The sequence below is a fragment of the Ochotona curzoniae genome, unplaced genomic scaffold (assembly GCF_017591425.1).
Source record: "Ochotona curzoniae isolate NIBS_2020 unplaced genomic scaffold, NIBS_Ocur_1.0 contig_1482, whole genome shotgun sequence".
NCBI lineage: Eukaryota > Metazoa > Chordata > Mammalia > Lagomorpha > Ochotonidae > Ochotona > Ochotona curzoniae.
Window position 1 is genome coordinate 7,909,921 of NW_024465100.1, and position 15,857 is coordinate 7,925,777.

At 40.7% G+C, this 15,857-nt stretch overlaps 1 protein-coding gene across 3 annotated transcripts in view; it reads right to left on the bottom strand.

Moving 5' to 3' along the window:
• Positions 1-15,857, bottom strand: part of SOX5 (SRY-box transcription factor 5) — a 386,873-nt gene that overhangs the window by 102,891 nt on the left and 268,125 nt on the right. For all 3 annotated transcript variants that reach the window (XM_040967762.1, XM_040967768.1, XM_040967777.1), the window contains one exon: positions 1,083-1,168. In XM_040967762.1, coding sequence (XP_040823696.1) covers positions 1,083-1,168 — 86 coding nt within the window. The remainder of the gene's footprint in view (positions 1-1,082; positions 1,169-15,857) is intronic.

The following is a 15,857-nucleotide window of genomic DNA, read 5'->3' on the forward strand; positions in this document are numbered from 1 at the left end:
TTTTCACAAAAAAAAAAAAAGAAGGTAGAATAAAAATGAACATTATTAACCTCTGAAGAACACAGTATGTCTCAGTTTTCACACTGGTTGTTCCTCTCTGTACAACTCAACTGGCGTTTCAGACCCCCACCAGGTCCCGGACAAACCCATGTGCAAAACAGATGTATTTCTCTCTGATGCTACAATTTAAGCCTGTGCTTTCTTTATAGGCTAAAATCATCAATCATGACAATGCACTTGCATGAATACGATTTAATTTTATTAAATACAATTGCTTTCTGTCTGATTTCACAGGCATACTGTGTCTTTCAGGCTAAGGAAGATAGAAAGCTTCTCACAAGAGGAGACTAATCCTATTATTAGATGATCTTCAATTCACATTAATTGCATCATTATAAGTTTTCTAACAGTGGAAACGAACACTTTGTAGGATGCTCAAAGGTTTAAATAGTTGATGAAAGCTACCTTTACTATAATTTTATTGATTTTCTTTTTAGTCCCAGAGCTAAGATTTCTAAACTCATTTGAACTAACTCTATCACTGACATTTTGGCTGTAGAGGGATACACATTCACAGGGATGCCACCGATAAAGTTTGTGCTTATTTAAGCACCTGCTTCTTTTGGTCTACTTCTCCTTGATTGCTCAACTAAGTTGGCATCAAGAGAGGAAAGAAACCCAGATATAATTTCATGCACACTCGCCGTCTTGACCAGTTCTGAATGTATTTGCCAGGGCGCCTTGGCCAAAAAGCGTCTGTTGGGACACCTGCACCAGTATGTTTTTATATCTCGGTGGGAACTATTCTAAGAAATCATGGCATGTAACATTCAAAGGAAGACCACAGTTGACTTTTGTAAATCCTACAGACAATACAAGAAATTACACCAAGCTCTCTTTAGTACATACAGAAAACGGGCCAAGCAACGGGGAGAATCGGTATCTCAACTTTCCGTGGAGGATCAGCGCAAATAAATGTAAAGACTAAAAAGCAGTGAGTTTTCTGCTTGAATATGATAACAATTGTTTGGAGTATTTACTTAACCTTTTTCTTTTTCCTTTGGCATTGTGTCCTGACTTACCTGCAGTTGGAGTGGGCCTAGGCCTGGTGTTGCAGCGGCGGCAGCTGCCATGGTGGTTGGGATCAGCTGAACAGGGTAAGGGTCACCTAAGTAAGAGAATAATAGAGGCGTCAGCACCTTTTATCTACTCTCCACCTGCAAATTAAACTCATGCATTCACTCTTTCCAAAAGCCTTCTTTTGTGTGCCTTGCTGAGGCCTAATGAAAAGCTCTATTGTACAGCCTTTTACTAACACTCTTTTCACAATTCTGGCTGCGAGAGGAATGCGAATAAAAGGCACAAGCAATTAAGGCGGAAACCTCATCCTTTTTTCATGATGTGTTTAGGAAAATGGGGGGAAAAGTGTGCATTGATCAGAGGGCTTTACTTTGTAACACACACACACACATGTGCCCCTGTGATAATCTTGATATGAGCACAGCAACTTTTCACAAAATCACACTGTTCCTATAAAAGGAACTTAACTAAACTTCCTTGAACAACTAAAACACCAAATATTTAAACCAAGTAGCTTAGCTTTTGAATGCTTTGTTTCTGTCTTGATCCAAATAACCTCCTAAACTGTATCTTAGAAACAAAGTCATATTTTATGTATTTTTCCAATTAGGTAAAATATTACAATCTTGTTAGCAGAGATAAATGTTTACAAAAGTGTATTATACAGACAATGGCCAACAGATGTCCTCTCCTCACCCAGATTCTAAGAAAGAAAACCACAGTCTTTCAAAATGTTCATCTTGAAGTTTTAGTTGTACAAGAGTTATTCAAATACGGACACCACACACATAGAAGGTAATTTTCCACATTTTTGTGCAAATTGAGTTTTCCTTTTCACTGAATAAAGGAGTAAAACAAATCCTTTGCATAAAAATCCTGTGATATACCTGGTGACTGACTTCAAATAACTTAGTGGACAGAATCCTTCCAAGTCATTCACGGAGTGCCTCCTCAGCGTTAAGCACTGCTCTTGGAACTAGAAACAGGACTTTGCAAAACACTGCTGCACAGATGTGGACTCACTGCAAATTTAGCAATGCTCTGGGCCTCTGCAAAGGGCCCCGTGCAGTGCAACCACAGGATTACATGTTTCTGTGTCTACCAACTATCCCTTAATTTTTGATGCAAATCAATATTCATGTTTATATCTCACTGTGCCTGAGTGCACATACAAGCATATGTATGTGACCATATGTATGCGTGTACATCCTGCATATATTGGTCTTATGTACTCGTATTCTAAAGAAGGTTCCCAGATTATACTTCAGGTCCTATAAAGTTTAGATCCACCTCTGATGACTCAGCCTTTCCTGAGCTTACATTTCAGGGGAGAAAGGGCTAATTAAATGGGGAGTGTAAGTGTAAGGACAGATAGGGCAGTAAATACTGGTATGGACCACACTGCGCACACTCCATAGCTAACCTATGAGATCAAAGATGCCCTCAGGGGCAGATGCTTCAGTTGCTACTTGAATGAAAGGAGAGTGAGTCAGGTAAAGAAGGGAGGACAGTGTTTAAGGCTCCAAGGAATTTCCATAAAGATTCAGAGTTAAATGTGGTCACAGCCTGAGGGCTGTACTGCTGACACCCAGAGCACAAGTGACAAAGAACAAATATATGGATACAGGAAATGTTAGATTACGCACGGCTTTGTAAACATGAAAGAATCTAAGTTACATCCTATAAGATAGAGGATACCTGGAATATAGGGGGGAAATCAGTTGTGTAAAGATCACTTGGATTGAGGGCAGAGACTCTATTCAGCTTGAATACAGAGACAGGAAACCGTCTAATAGGAAATAATGATCTAGAGGGGCAAAAAATGAGAGAGTAAGGTGGAGACTGGAGCAGGATTTATATAGGCACGACTAGGAAAACTGTACAACTCTCCACGCGGGAATCCCAGCAAGCTCAAGGAAGACTGTCACGGTTTGCACATGAACCAATCAGAGAGAGGTATCATTTCTTAGGGCTGGAAACACGGATGAGCAGCAAGATTGCCTGGCTGGGCCCAAGGTGAGGGGAAGGAATGAATGAGCTCCTTCAGATATCCACCTGGAGACGTTTGGTTTAGATCCCTGAGCAACATTTTTGGATTTAAGGGGAGAAGTTGACATGGCAATCACAAATTTTAGCATGATACAACTGAAAATTAAAATTATAAGACTTGCTGGAGCCTTTTCAAAGTTTAAACTTTATTTATTTATTATTTTTATTGGGGTGTCAGATATACAGAGAGGAGGAAAGACAGAGAGGAAGATCTTCCATCCATTTATTCACTCCCTAAGTGGCCACAATGGCCGGAGCTGTTCCAATCCGAAGCCAGGAGCCCGAAGCCTCTTCTGGGTCTCCCATGTGGGTGCAGGGTTCCAAGGCTTTGGACCGTCCTAGACTGGTTACCAGGCCACAAGCAGGGAGTTGGATGAGAAGTGAGGTTGCCAAGATTAGAACCGGTGCCCACATGGGATCCCAGCACATGCAAGGCAAGGACTTTAGCTACTAGACCACTGCGCCGGCCCTAGAATTTAAACTTCAACAAGATGTCTCTCAGACAATTGTCTTGTATGCTAATAGTTGAGAAGTTTTCAGACAGACAATTTCTCTGAAGTGTTTTATAATAGTTAATTGAAGACAGATCAAGAAAAATGTTACTTAAAAGCTAAATATGTGGAAAGGTTATGTGATGCTTGTTTGCTATTAAGGAAGATCAGGACAGAGCTGGGGACACAGACCGAGGGGACTAAGTGATGTCCTCTAAGGCCCTCCACTACCACTTGATATTTTAAATAATTTTATCTACAAAATACAATTTAATAAGTCCTTTATAAAGACCTCGATATTTAAAAGTTGCTTTTGTATCTGTGTAGACTATCTTTTATAGCAAGTATTCCTCCAGTATGACTACGAGAATTGATCATTTAAAACTCTGTAACTATGTCATTCATTTGTGTTCCTCATTAAATGAACATACTCTTAGAATTAACTAAAGCCAAACTGCATGGCTGCAGTGTTTTGCACAGTGATAATTCCTTTTACATAATTCACTTTCTTCCTCATAAATTAATTAATTTATCAGTAGTTATAACATCTATGAAGTGATCAGATCTCTGCAGGGTACCAAGGAGACAAAACAAACAAAACACAGCTCGGACGTCCCGCCCTAATCCCATGTGATGGCTCAACTGATTAATCCTCAGCCTAGAAGCGCCAGAATCCCACGTGGGCAGCACTTTGTGACCCAGCTTCTCCATTTCATAATCCATCTGCCTGCAGCGGAAGGCAGTGGAAGACAGTCCAAAGTCTAGCGACCCTGCACCCAAATGGGGGAACCGGAAGCTCCAGGCTCCTGGCTTTGGATTGGCGCAGCTCAAGCTATCACTGCCATCTCAGGAATAAATCAGCATTTGGAAGATCTTTCTGCTTCTCCTTCACTCCATAAGCATGACTTTCCAATTAAAAAAAAAAAAAGTAGCTCCTTGTGGCCTGAGAAAACAGTGGAGGATGGCCAGAGACTTTAGGACCCTGCGTCATGTGGGATGTTGGTGAGGATAGAGGCAGATGGGGAGTAGGGAGCTCCTGACTCCTAAATTTGGATCAGCACAGCTTTGGCTGTTGCAGTCATTTGACGAGTGAAGCAATGGATAAAAGACACCCCTGTTTCTCTGTCTCATCTTCACTTGCTGTAAAAATATGCCTTTCAAATAAGAAAAAAAAATCTTTTTTTTTTTTAAAAGAAGTATAACAAGAGAACGGTGTTCCCCTAAAAATCAACATGTCGAATTCTGAAGCCATAGAACCTTGGAACGCTCTGAATTTGGAGACCCAGTATTTGACACAGTAAGATCAAATGAGGTCATACAGGTGGCCCTTAATTAAGCATGTCTGTTGTTCCTACGAGCTAATGACACAAACAATCCTGACCCTGGAATGACCAGGCCAAGGATGGAGAGTTCAGGAGGAACAGTCCTGCCAACACCTGGAGCTCCACAAATGTGAGAAGCCTCTTGCGCGAGCCACCTAGTCTGCGTGGCCTGATTGTAGTAGCCCTAAGATCTCCTATGTTCGCGGTATGCTTGCATAGCCGACAAGGGATCTGGTGCTGAAGTAAACTGGAGACAACAGAAGACTGCAAATAAGAATTAAAAACAAAATGCGTGCACTTTGACTTACATCAAAAATAATCATAAATGTAAGATGCCAACTAATCTCAAAAAGTTTGTGGCTTAGCAATCTCATTTCCACAACCATCTCCATCTAATACACGAGCCATTGTAACTCTAAGTGTGTCTACCTTAATACACACTTTTCAGGACAAGAATATTTAAAACTAGTTTGGTTTAAACCTGTAAAACAACTGTGAAATTTTCCACTATGCCCATTTAAACCTTAATGAAGGGAATTCAAAATAAATTACACAACATGTCTGTTCTAAAGAGGACACAGAATCTGTAAGACTTCATTAACAAGGTCAAGGGTAGTTCTTTAATGGCAAAGAAGAAATTCAGACACTGCTATAAAAAGGGACACTTGATTGAAGTAAATACCGTCAATTATTTGTGTCATCCCTCAATTAACTGTATGAAAAAATATTACAACAGGTTTATTTTGTAAATACCTCATGAGCTCCACAGCAGAACTCAGATAATGGAAAAATCTGACTTTTAAAGTTCAATCATGTGTAAGTTATTCAAATTGACTTTCAGCTAGTTGAAAGTAATTTTTTTTTTTTACTCTTTCCTGGGTTTTCATCATTGGAGCAGTTTTTCCTTTAGCCTTTCCAAAATTAATTTGCTTCATATTTCAAGGCCAAGCACGGAAAATTCTAACTGAAAGCTAAATTTTGTTCAGAAAGTTAAAAAATACACTGAGGTTGGTTTGTCAGTTGCTTTCAGAATACAACTTAATCTCCAGTGTCTTTGGAAATGACTGATGTGGTTAATAGTAATTCCTCAGAAATCACCATAGCAACATCAATATTTTAACAAATGAAAATTTTGATATTAATTATCTCTAGCTGTAGAATACAGGATTGGTCTCTATGCTGGACGTCAGTAGGCAAGAAAAATACTTTTCCCCCAACGAGTTCATTAGGCTGAGGAAGACTGACTAGTAGTAAGGTTATGATCGCCCATGTGATTTCAAAGTTTCATTCCTTCATTAGATTAACCTCACCTAGAGGAGTTCCCAGTCGAGAGAAGGAATAACCATGTAAACCAATCCAACAATACAATTAGCAAAATACAAGGGTGCAGAAGGCATTCTGGAAACCCCAAGAAATGAATACAACTTGAAAACGGACCAACTAGTCAAGGGAGATTACTTGTCAAAGCATCCCTTCAAAGATGGCCACTTCCATCAGCAAATGATTATTTCCTGATGATTTCACCATCTATATTTCAACACTTCTATCTGCAGGGAGATGCACTGTAAGGCACGACCTCTTAGGGCAACTGGGATTGCTCTTGTTAGCCACCTTCCAGCTGCATGTCAAACACCCTGCTCTACCTCCCTGAACGGCTCTGCAAGAATCTAAGATGAAAATCAAGTTAACAGGGACCCTGCTGATGGATATCAGGAAGGAAGCGGCTTATTTTCATCTGCTGAGCTGTCACAGGACTTCAAGGGTGCCTTCCAATGAGGAGGGAGCTCCTGCCAGGTCCAGGAAGTAGTCACAGTATCCATCCTGATTCGTTGGCCCCCTCATGCAGGGGGATTTGTGTAACTCCTCATGGACCCAACGTTCCTAAGGAACGATGCACTATGCATGGTTTGACGGTCTCCTGGCTTTATGCTGAAGGAAACGCTAAGCTACAGCTCAAGACAGTCCAATTTGTGTTTCAGGTTTGTTCTGTGGGAAGAGAACAATCAACCACAATAGTCACAGTGGGAGATGAAGGGAGCACATTAAAAACTATCGCAGTGTATCAAGTGGGAAATGACAATGGCCTGAAGAAATCATGATGGAAGGAGCGCAGGGAATGGCTCTGGGAGAGAATGTGAATGACCAGTCTGATGGGATAAAAGTTTGATGGGCAAAAAAAGTCATAGTTTGGACTTATATTTTATGTTGGAATACCTTTTAGGAAAGAAATGCTATTCTTTTCCCAAATAATTATTCAATTAGCCCAGTATTAGGTTTGAATCATTCATTGACCTTTTACTGATTTGAAACATGTACTCCTTATACTTGACTTTAAAACTATCAGAAATAAACTACAGGCCCAGTGTGATAGCCTAATAGCTAAATCCTCGCTTTGTACATGCTGGGATCCCATATCGTTGCCAATTTGTGTCCCAGCTGCTCCACTACCCATGCAGCTCCCTGCTTGTGCCCTGGGAAAACAGCAAATATGGCCCCAAGCCTTGGGACCCTGCACCCATATGGGAGACCTGGAAGAGGTTCCTGGCTCCTGGCTTCAGCTCTGGCCATTGCAGCCACTTGTGTAGTGGACCAGTGGACAGAAGACCTTTCTCTCTGTCTCTGCATCTTCCTGTAAATCTACCTTTCCAATAAATATAGATGGTGAAAAAATAAACTACATGCACATATACATTCCAAAAGGATATGGATGTATGTACCTGTGTGCATAAAATCTAAACCTTTACAGTAACTGAGGACAGACAGTAATTCCATTTTACAAAACTTGACAGAATGTCCCAGGTGACATCACAGTTAATGAGTAGCACAGTCATTACTACATTAGTAAGTAAAGAATTAAATGTTAGGAAACATCACAGAATACTTGCAAAACAATATGCAAATGTATACTTCAATTTTGATAATAGATATATTTACTTGATGTTTACTTAACAAACACACGTCAAGCCCTCACTACGTGACAATCCCAAAGAAATAAAGGATATAACTCTTGCATTCATGACTTTCCAGTTATTAAAATAACATACACAAATATGGAAAGTGAAATGATTCAAAATGATTTGACCAGAATCAAATGAGTAATAATGGTGGCACTGCCAGAAAAGGAAAGATTTCTATAAATTGGAGTCACTTGGGGAAGGGACAGGGAGGGGCTGAGCTGGAGTCCCACCTTGAATAAAAAGTCCAAAGAAGCAAAAATGAACATCAAAGAGCTGCAATGTCTGTCACACAGTAAAGTTCAGTGATACCAGCAGGATAAATACGACGAATGGGCTTAAGTGGGAGAGGTACCCCTGGATCAGAGGCAGGGACCAGCAGAATGTCTTGTGAACCAGCATGCAATCAAACCCATTTCACACAAAAGGAAGAAATGCAGTCAGAGCCTTGTGAGGTGCTCAGACACCAGCCTCTCCTCTACATTTCGAATCTAGCTCTCTGCGAAAATGCTCGGGAAAGCAACTGATTGACACTGGGTAGGGTGGGTGTCTAGGATGGAATTCCTGGCTCCCAGTTTTGGCCAGGCCCAGTTCTGGTCTTGCAGTCATGTAAGGAGTGAGCCATCCGACAGAAAATCTCTGTATATTCCTTTCTCCCAAACTCTTTGCCTTTCCTTCCCCCTGTCTGCTTTTCAAATGAATACATCTTTTTAAAAAATGTCCAGAACAGACTGCCCTGCCTGCTCGCAGCCCTTTAAATACTGGCATCCCTTGGAGTCTAGCCCTTGTCCTTCCTCGTACTAGTCACCACCTGATTGATCTTACTCCATGTCAAGGTTCAAAAACCATCCAAACGAACACGCGGCCAATTAACCCCCCCAGTCGAGACTTCTCTCATTGCTTTCTGAAAATTTCTTCCTAGCTACTCCCTTTAGAACCTCAATCTTCACATGTGCAAAGCAGAACTCAAAAACTCTTCAAAAACTCTTTACTTTTTAAAAGAATTTGTATCCCTCTTGGTAATATGCAGTCACCTTGACCATGAAAGCATTCTTGATTTCTTCCATCTTCTCCCCGTCAGCTTGGCCTCCCTTCACTCTTTTCTACTCAAGTAGCCACCTCCCAATCGTTCTCCCGGTTCTACTCCTTGGCCAAAGAAAATCTTTCTCTACGCCACTTCCGGTGGCATTTATTACAGGCACTCAATATAGTCATCTGCTGTATTTAAAGTATACTGCATATTTACTGATTATCTATTACATATTTGAGGTGCAATGTACAGCAGCGAACAAGAAAAGCATGCCCCAGCATGGAAGGATGCATGCCAGCATGAATTACTAATGGCGTTTTTGTCTATGCGGTTTTCAGAGCCTGCAAAATATAAGGTATGTGACTATTTCTTTGAATTCATCTCCTTTGTCCTCAAATAACTCAATCATCATGTATGGCACAGACCTTCTCTTGCTTTCTTTTATCCTTATGCAAGTTGATTTCTCTGGAATGTTACTTCCTTTGTCACTGAACAACTTCTTTCAAAGGCTTCATTCTCTCACATTTAACTCAGGGCTCCCACCCCCACCCCACAAAAAGCTGCCTCCCTTGTCCCCCCACCACTCTTAGGTTAAGTCAATTCCCTCGCCAAGGATGACACTTAAAATACTGTGAAAACCGGCCACATTGCAGCAGTTCATATCTGTGTCTCCATCCATGACAACAATGTACCAGACACTGGATAACTTAGAAACAACAGCTACTTCCCACCTCCCTGGAGGCCAGGACGCTCAAACTCAATGTGCTAGCAGATTGGTCTCTGATGACAGCTGTCACTCCATTCGTGCTGTGTGCCTCTGGCCCGCCACAGGGAACAAGGGGCAAAGCAGGTCTTTAAAAGGTTCTACTCTTATGACCTAATTATCCCCCAAAAGTCCCACCTACTAATGCGAATGCCCTGAGTTGCTCTAAAACTAAATTATGAGCATCCCAAAAGACAGGAATCATTTCACACTCATTTTGAAACCGTTGAGACTACAGTGCTTAATGGAACGAGTGAATAAATGAATAATTCCCTTAGTTAACACATGATGAAATATTAAACACAGAAAATAGCTCTTAAAATATCAAAGTATAAGATTTAGTGGCGGGGTCAAGCGTGATAGCCTAGCGGCTAAAGACCTTGTCTTACACAGGCCAGGATCCCACATGCATGCCAGTTCTAATCTTTGCTGTTCCACTTCCCATCCAGCTTCCTGTTTGTAGCCTGGGAATTCAGCCAAGGATGGGCCTAAGCCTTGGGATCCAGCACCCACTTGGGAGACTCAGAAGAGGTTCTAGGCTCCAGATCAGTGCAGCCCCGGCCGTTGAAGCTGCCTGGGGAGTGAATGTCTTGGTTCCAGTCCTGTACATGCTTTAATTCCAGCTTTTTGTTGTTGTTGTTGTTAATAAGCAGCCTGGGAGGCACCAAGCAAGTCCTCAAGTATCCGGCTCCATGCCACTCACTAGGACAGCAAGATTGGTCTCTGGGCTCTTGGCATCAGCCTGGCCCAGTGGTGACTGTCGTGGGTATTTGAAGAGTGAACCAGTCAAACAAAGCTAGCTCTCTCTGTCTCCCTCTCTCTTTCTCTGTCTCACTCTTTCTCTCTCTCTCACCTTCCTTTTCTTCACCCTCCCTCTCCATACCATTAAATACACATAAATTATAGGGGATTCATTTATCCCCTGTAATATTTTCATACAGTAAGTATTTTTACAATATTCAACAGTTCATCTCTATGGTAAATTTGGCTCTGTGATCGTTGACAGCTAAAATGCAGGGCACACAGATGATGTACTGTACGTGGGACTGACAGCTCAGGATCTGCTGCTGCTTGCAGTGCTTGTCCATTTGCTCGCTGAATGAGAGTCTACCTTTTCACTTTTATTTCGTGGGGCACTAAGTCTGTGACTATACAATAAAAATGTTATTGCAAAAATTTAAAGGAAGGGTGAGAGAGGAATAGCTTTTATTAGAATTATATCTACAAAATTAGAGTTATATACTATATCCACAATGTATACATCTATTTCAAATTCTGTATCTATGAAATATAGAATGGTATCTATGAAATTAGAATTATATACATGAAATTTGCTCAACTCCTATTAGTAAAAATAAATTATTAAAAATGAAACAATAGCACTTGAATACCAAAAGTAACATATGCACTTCTGAGGTCTTCATATGATTTCGGCTCCGTTCACTAACAAAAAACCACTCTTACCACCTTGGCAGAGCAGCTAAACACCATCAAGGTCTCTACTGGAAAAAAAAAACCCTGATAAACGATCTACATGAAATCTTTCATCACGGAGACTCCTTCACACCACTTCAAGAATTCTGAAATTCAGCAAGTTGGAGTCTGCTTCTTTAACAATAATCTCAGCTATACTTTCTCCCTCATTAGAACGAATTACAATACAGTGCTCTTAGACAGCCTTTTGGAACCCACAAAAGTTAATATGGCAGATGTATGTGAAGCGGAGCCAGTTCTCCTGGAAGCAGAAAATCTGCAAAGCCATTTCAGAATGATCCAACTGGAACACTTGAAAATTTATGAGAAATGCTAATATTTTATTAGCAGGTGGGATTATAAGTAAATGAAAATAAATATTTCATAGGAAGTTGATTTGAGAAACTAAAATTAATAAATTAGCTCTTGTTTGACTATAGTTATTTTAAAAGAAGATACTCTGGGGTAATTGTTACTCCTTTGCATGGGCTTCTTCAATAAGTGATTTTAAAAATAAAATACAGATTTATGACTTTTTAATGAAAACTTTATCCTACTTAATTTCATAGTTACTTAGATGGCTAGTTTAGGAAGTATTAATTTATGAACTCTTAGGAAAGTTCTCTCAGAATGGGAAGACATTTCACCACAGCAGAAAAACTGCATTTCTTTCTCATGTTCTTGCTCATAAATTGGAAAATTTTGGTACTGATGGGAACTCATGGATTAATTAGCTGAGAAATCTTCATATCCCTGACAGGTGACAATGATTTAGGAAAATCTTCTTTTCATTTTGCAGTCTAGCATTACCACAAAAGCATCATTTAAGCTGTCATACGATAACTCATTTTAACCTGTTCAAAGAGAATCATTAATTAAGGAACTGCTTCTACATCCTGATCTATAGTAGAACATGATGTCTACATTTTGCCTCTGTGCCTTGTGAGGAAATGAATGGTTCAGAGCAAAGGCATTCAAAATGACTAAACTATGAGAAAGTAAGAATCTGTAAGAGTGATATTGTTATTAGCCTATTAAAGCCAAATCAAAAGTTATTTCTTTTATTTCCTATATTTAACATCAATACTTATCAATGCTTATAATTATTTGAACCCACATATGGCGAACGTAATTTTCTGTCTAAATGAATACTGACAGACATCCTACGTCCTGGCAGGTGCCCAGAGTTTGTGCAGGTGAGCACGTGCAACTTCCTAAACCATTGTAACAGGAACTCTACCGGATACATATTCTGGATGACTATTAAAATGAGACATCTCAAACCTGCGGAAATTAAGAAATGCTATGACAGCTCCCCTCAAATGAAATACAAATGTCATGAACAAATGTAATGAGACAGACAAAAACCTCCAATACTTGGCATTGTGATATAATCTGGATTTTCAAAATAGGGTCATGTGCTTTATATACTCAGCTTTGGAAATGCATGCACTCATTCCATTGCAGCCTGACACTGTGCTGAGCGAAGTTACAGGGCAGGCATTACTGGAGCACCTGAGAGTGGCCACGTCACTTGCCTAAGGATCTGGAATAATCGGAGTTGGGGCTGTGACAGCCTGATCTTTGACTTTGTTTCACAGACAGAATTATGAAAGCTATACAAATACTAGCTGTCGTCGGAAGCACAAAGGGTGCATATTCAAAACCAAAATCAGACCCATCGAGATTTAAAGCTCCACATTTTCCACTGATCATTTCAGAGCTCATTAGAAATTAGAAAAAATATATTCAAACAAAAAGCACATTTACAGGCCCGGCATGGTAACCTAGTGGCTAAAGTCCTCACCTTGCATATGCCAGGATATCATATGGGCACTGGCTCTAATCCTGGCCACCCTGCCTGCCATCCAGCTCCCTGCTTGTGCCCTAGAAAAGCAGATCAAGGATGGCCCAAAGCCATGGGATCCTGCACCCGCATGGGAGACCTGTGAGAGACTCCGGGCTCCTGGCTTCAGATTGGCTCAGCTCCGGCCATTGAGGCCATTTGGGGAGTGAATCAACAGATGGATGATTTTCCTTTCTGTCTCTCCTCCTCTCTGTATATCTGACTTCGCAATAAAAAAAAAATCTGAAAGAAAAATATATTTACTACAGCAAAATATTCTACATTGGCAGTGGAATTAGCTACATGAGCAATTCATCTTGGGCAAATGCTTGCATACAAAAATCTAAGGTCCACTGCTCCACTGCTTGCCCCAGTTCCTGCCTGGTGTGTCAGGGCAAGCAGTGGAAGACACCCAAAAGCCTGGGCCCCTGCTCGCATGTGGAGAGCTGAGGAAGTTTCTGATCCCTGGCTCTAGAACCATCCAGCTCTGGCCATCTGGGGTGTGAGGCAGCAGATGGAAGACCTCTGTCTCTTTGTCTCTCCTGCCTTCTCTCTCAGTAACTTTGAATTTCAAATACTTAAAAAAATAATTATAGTGATAAGGCTTGATACTATAAACACAGAGAAACTTAAATGTTCATTAGTGAGAGACAAAGTACGTCGCATCTGACCTAAGGAAATATGATGCAGGATAATTTAAGCATAGAACGCGGAGACAAATACATGTTTAACACACACACAGACACACACACACAGACACACACACACACACACACACACACACACACACACACACACACACACACTTTCTCCAGGGTCCATAAGAGCCACGGGCGGGCCTCATGGAAACATGTCTAACAAGGACTTACCCACTGAGCCATCTTCTACTGCTTAATAGGGTATAAAATAGTAGAACAACAGTATACAGAGCAAAGCATGCACTCAGACTCAGGCATTCAATGCAGGACGCAAGTTTCACAACTGGTATTTTAACCATTAGGCCAAACACATAGCTATGATATCTTTAAAATATTTTCAAGTCTATTAAGCCTTTACCCTCACATATGTTGCATCTGATGTTACTTAAAAAGATTTGTGGAAAAAAAAAGGAACAAGAATATAAGTTGATTCTGACAAAAAAAAAAGCAGAAATTCATGCATATAAGCAATCTCAAAAATTCATAGAAAAATCTTGAAAAACGGTGGAGACCTTCTATGTACATGGATCTCAAACTTTCTGCAGCGTGCTGCACGTATCTGTTAACTACATCTTTCCATCGATGTTCTGAGGTGCCCTCACGTCGCACAGTATGCAAATACATATCGGATGGCATATACAACACACAGCTGTACTCCCATGCTATACATTACATAGCCACAATTAGAAATGCAATGAATACACACTTTCATTTATGCCTAGCTTTGAAAATGTGCATCAAATTATGAATGAGAGTTAGCTCCGAAGAGCAGGATGCGTAGTGTAGGTGCATGTACTTACAGATGCTTGAGCATCCAATGATGAATATGCAATCTGCAACTGCTCGGTTCCACGTATCAATAAATTAGAAAATGCACAGGTTGCCACAAGCTCACTATGTAAATAAGTTTAAGGAAAGTTGACACATACCTTTGAAAACAGAGCCAAAATAGTTAGGGGAAACCCTGCTGTTTAGAATTTCTCTCTCTCTCTCTCTCTTTCCCTCCTGACTTTTCTCCCTTTCCTTTGGTTGATGTAGAAATAGGGTATTCAGAGAGATGTTTGAGCCCATGAGACGGAAAGCAATTTCAGAGACATGTAAGATGACAGGTAAGTGGCTGTGTGTGAAACTGCACACATGAGGCTATCATAGCATCCTGCTCATACTATCGTATCATTGAGAAATTTGCCTTTTCTTCTACATAAATTCCTATTATTTTGATTTGTAAGAGAGGGCAAATGTGTGTATAAATTAACACCCTATCTACTCCACATGATGTTCCAAGAGCATAGTGGTGTTTTCAGTTTTCATGGGAAGCAAGTATCTTACAAAGAGGTTGAGGCAAAATGTTTTTTTATTTTTATTTGAAAGGCAACTTTTTGGAGAGGAGAGACCGAGACAAAGAGTTCCCACTCGCTGGTTCATTTCCCAACGGGCTTCAACGGTAGGAGTCTAGCCAATCCAAAGCCAAGAACTGAGGTCTCCAGGACTCCCATGTGGGTACAGGGGCCAAGGACATGGGTCCTCTCTGCTGCATTTCCAGGTCACAAGCAGGGAGCTGGATGGGGAGTGGAGCAGCAGAGACACGAACCAATGCCGATAGGGGATGCCGGCACCTGAAGATGGAGCACTAACCTGTTGAGACACACTGCCAGCCAGCCTGAACTGAGATGTTCTTACTGGCTTTTTCTCCACTCAGTCTAATGGCAAATGTTTGCCTTCTATGGAAGCTTTCCACTTGCTGAAAGTGTATGATTACTAGAGATTGTAGATTTTCCAGTGTAACTACAGCAACACTTATGCAAATTAAATGATATATTGATTTTTAGGGCTTATATTTCAGTTAGATGAGCTTTGTGTGAATGTACTATTAAAATGAGATTTTGTTATTGATGTGTGGCAACAAAAATATAAACCTCTAACCCCTTACAAGTTAGGTTTGACAACAGGCAAATGTATATGGTAATGCAGTTTGCAATCTCTTGGCGGAATGCCATGAGCCATGGTGCCTATCTGACGCGTCTACATTGCAAAGGAAGGCAATCATATCAAAAAGAGAAGCCTGGGATGAACAGGCTTTAGGTTTAAACTGAATGACAGTCTTAGGTTCTTAACTGCTACAAAGGAAACAGAATGAGCAAAGATCACATA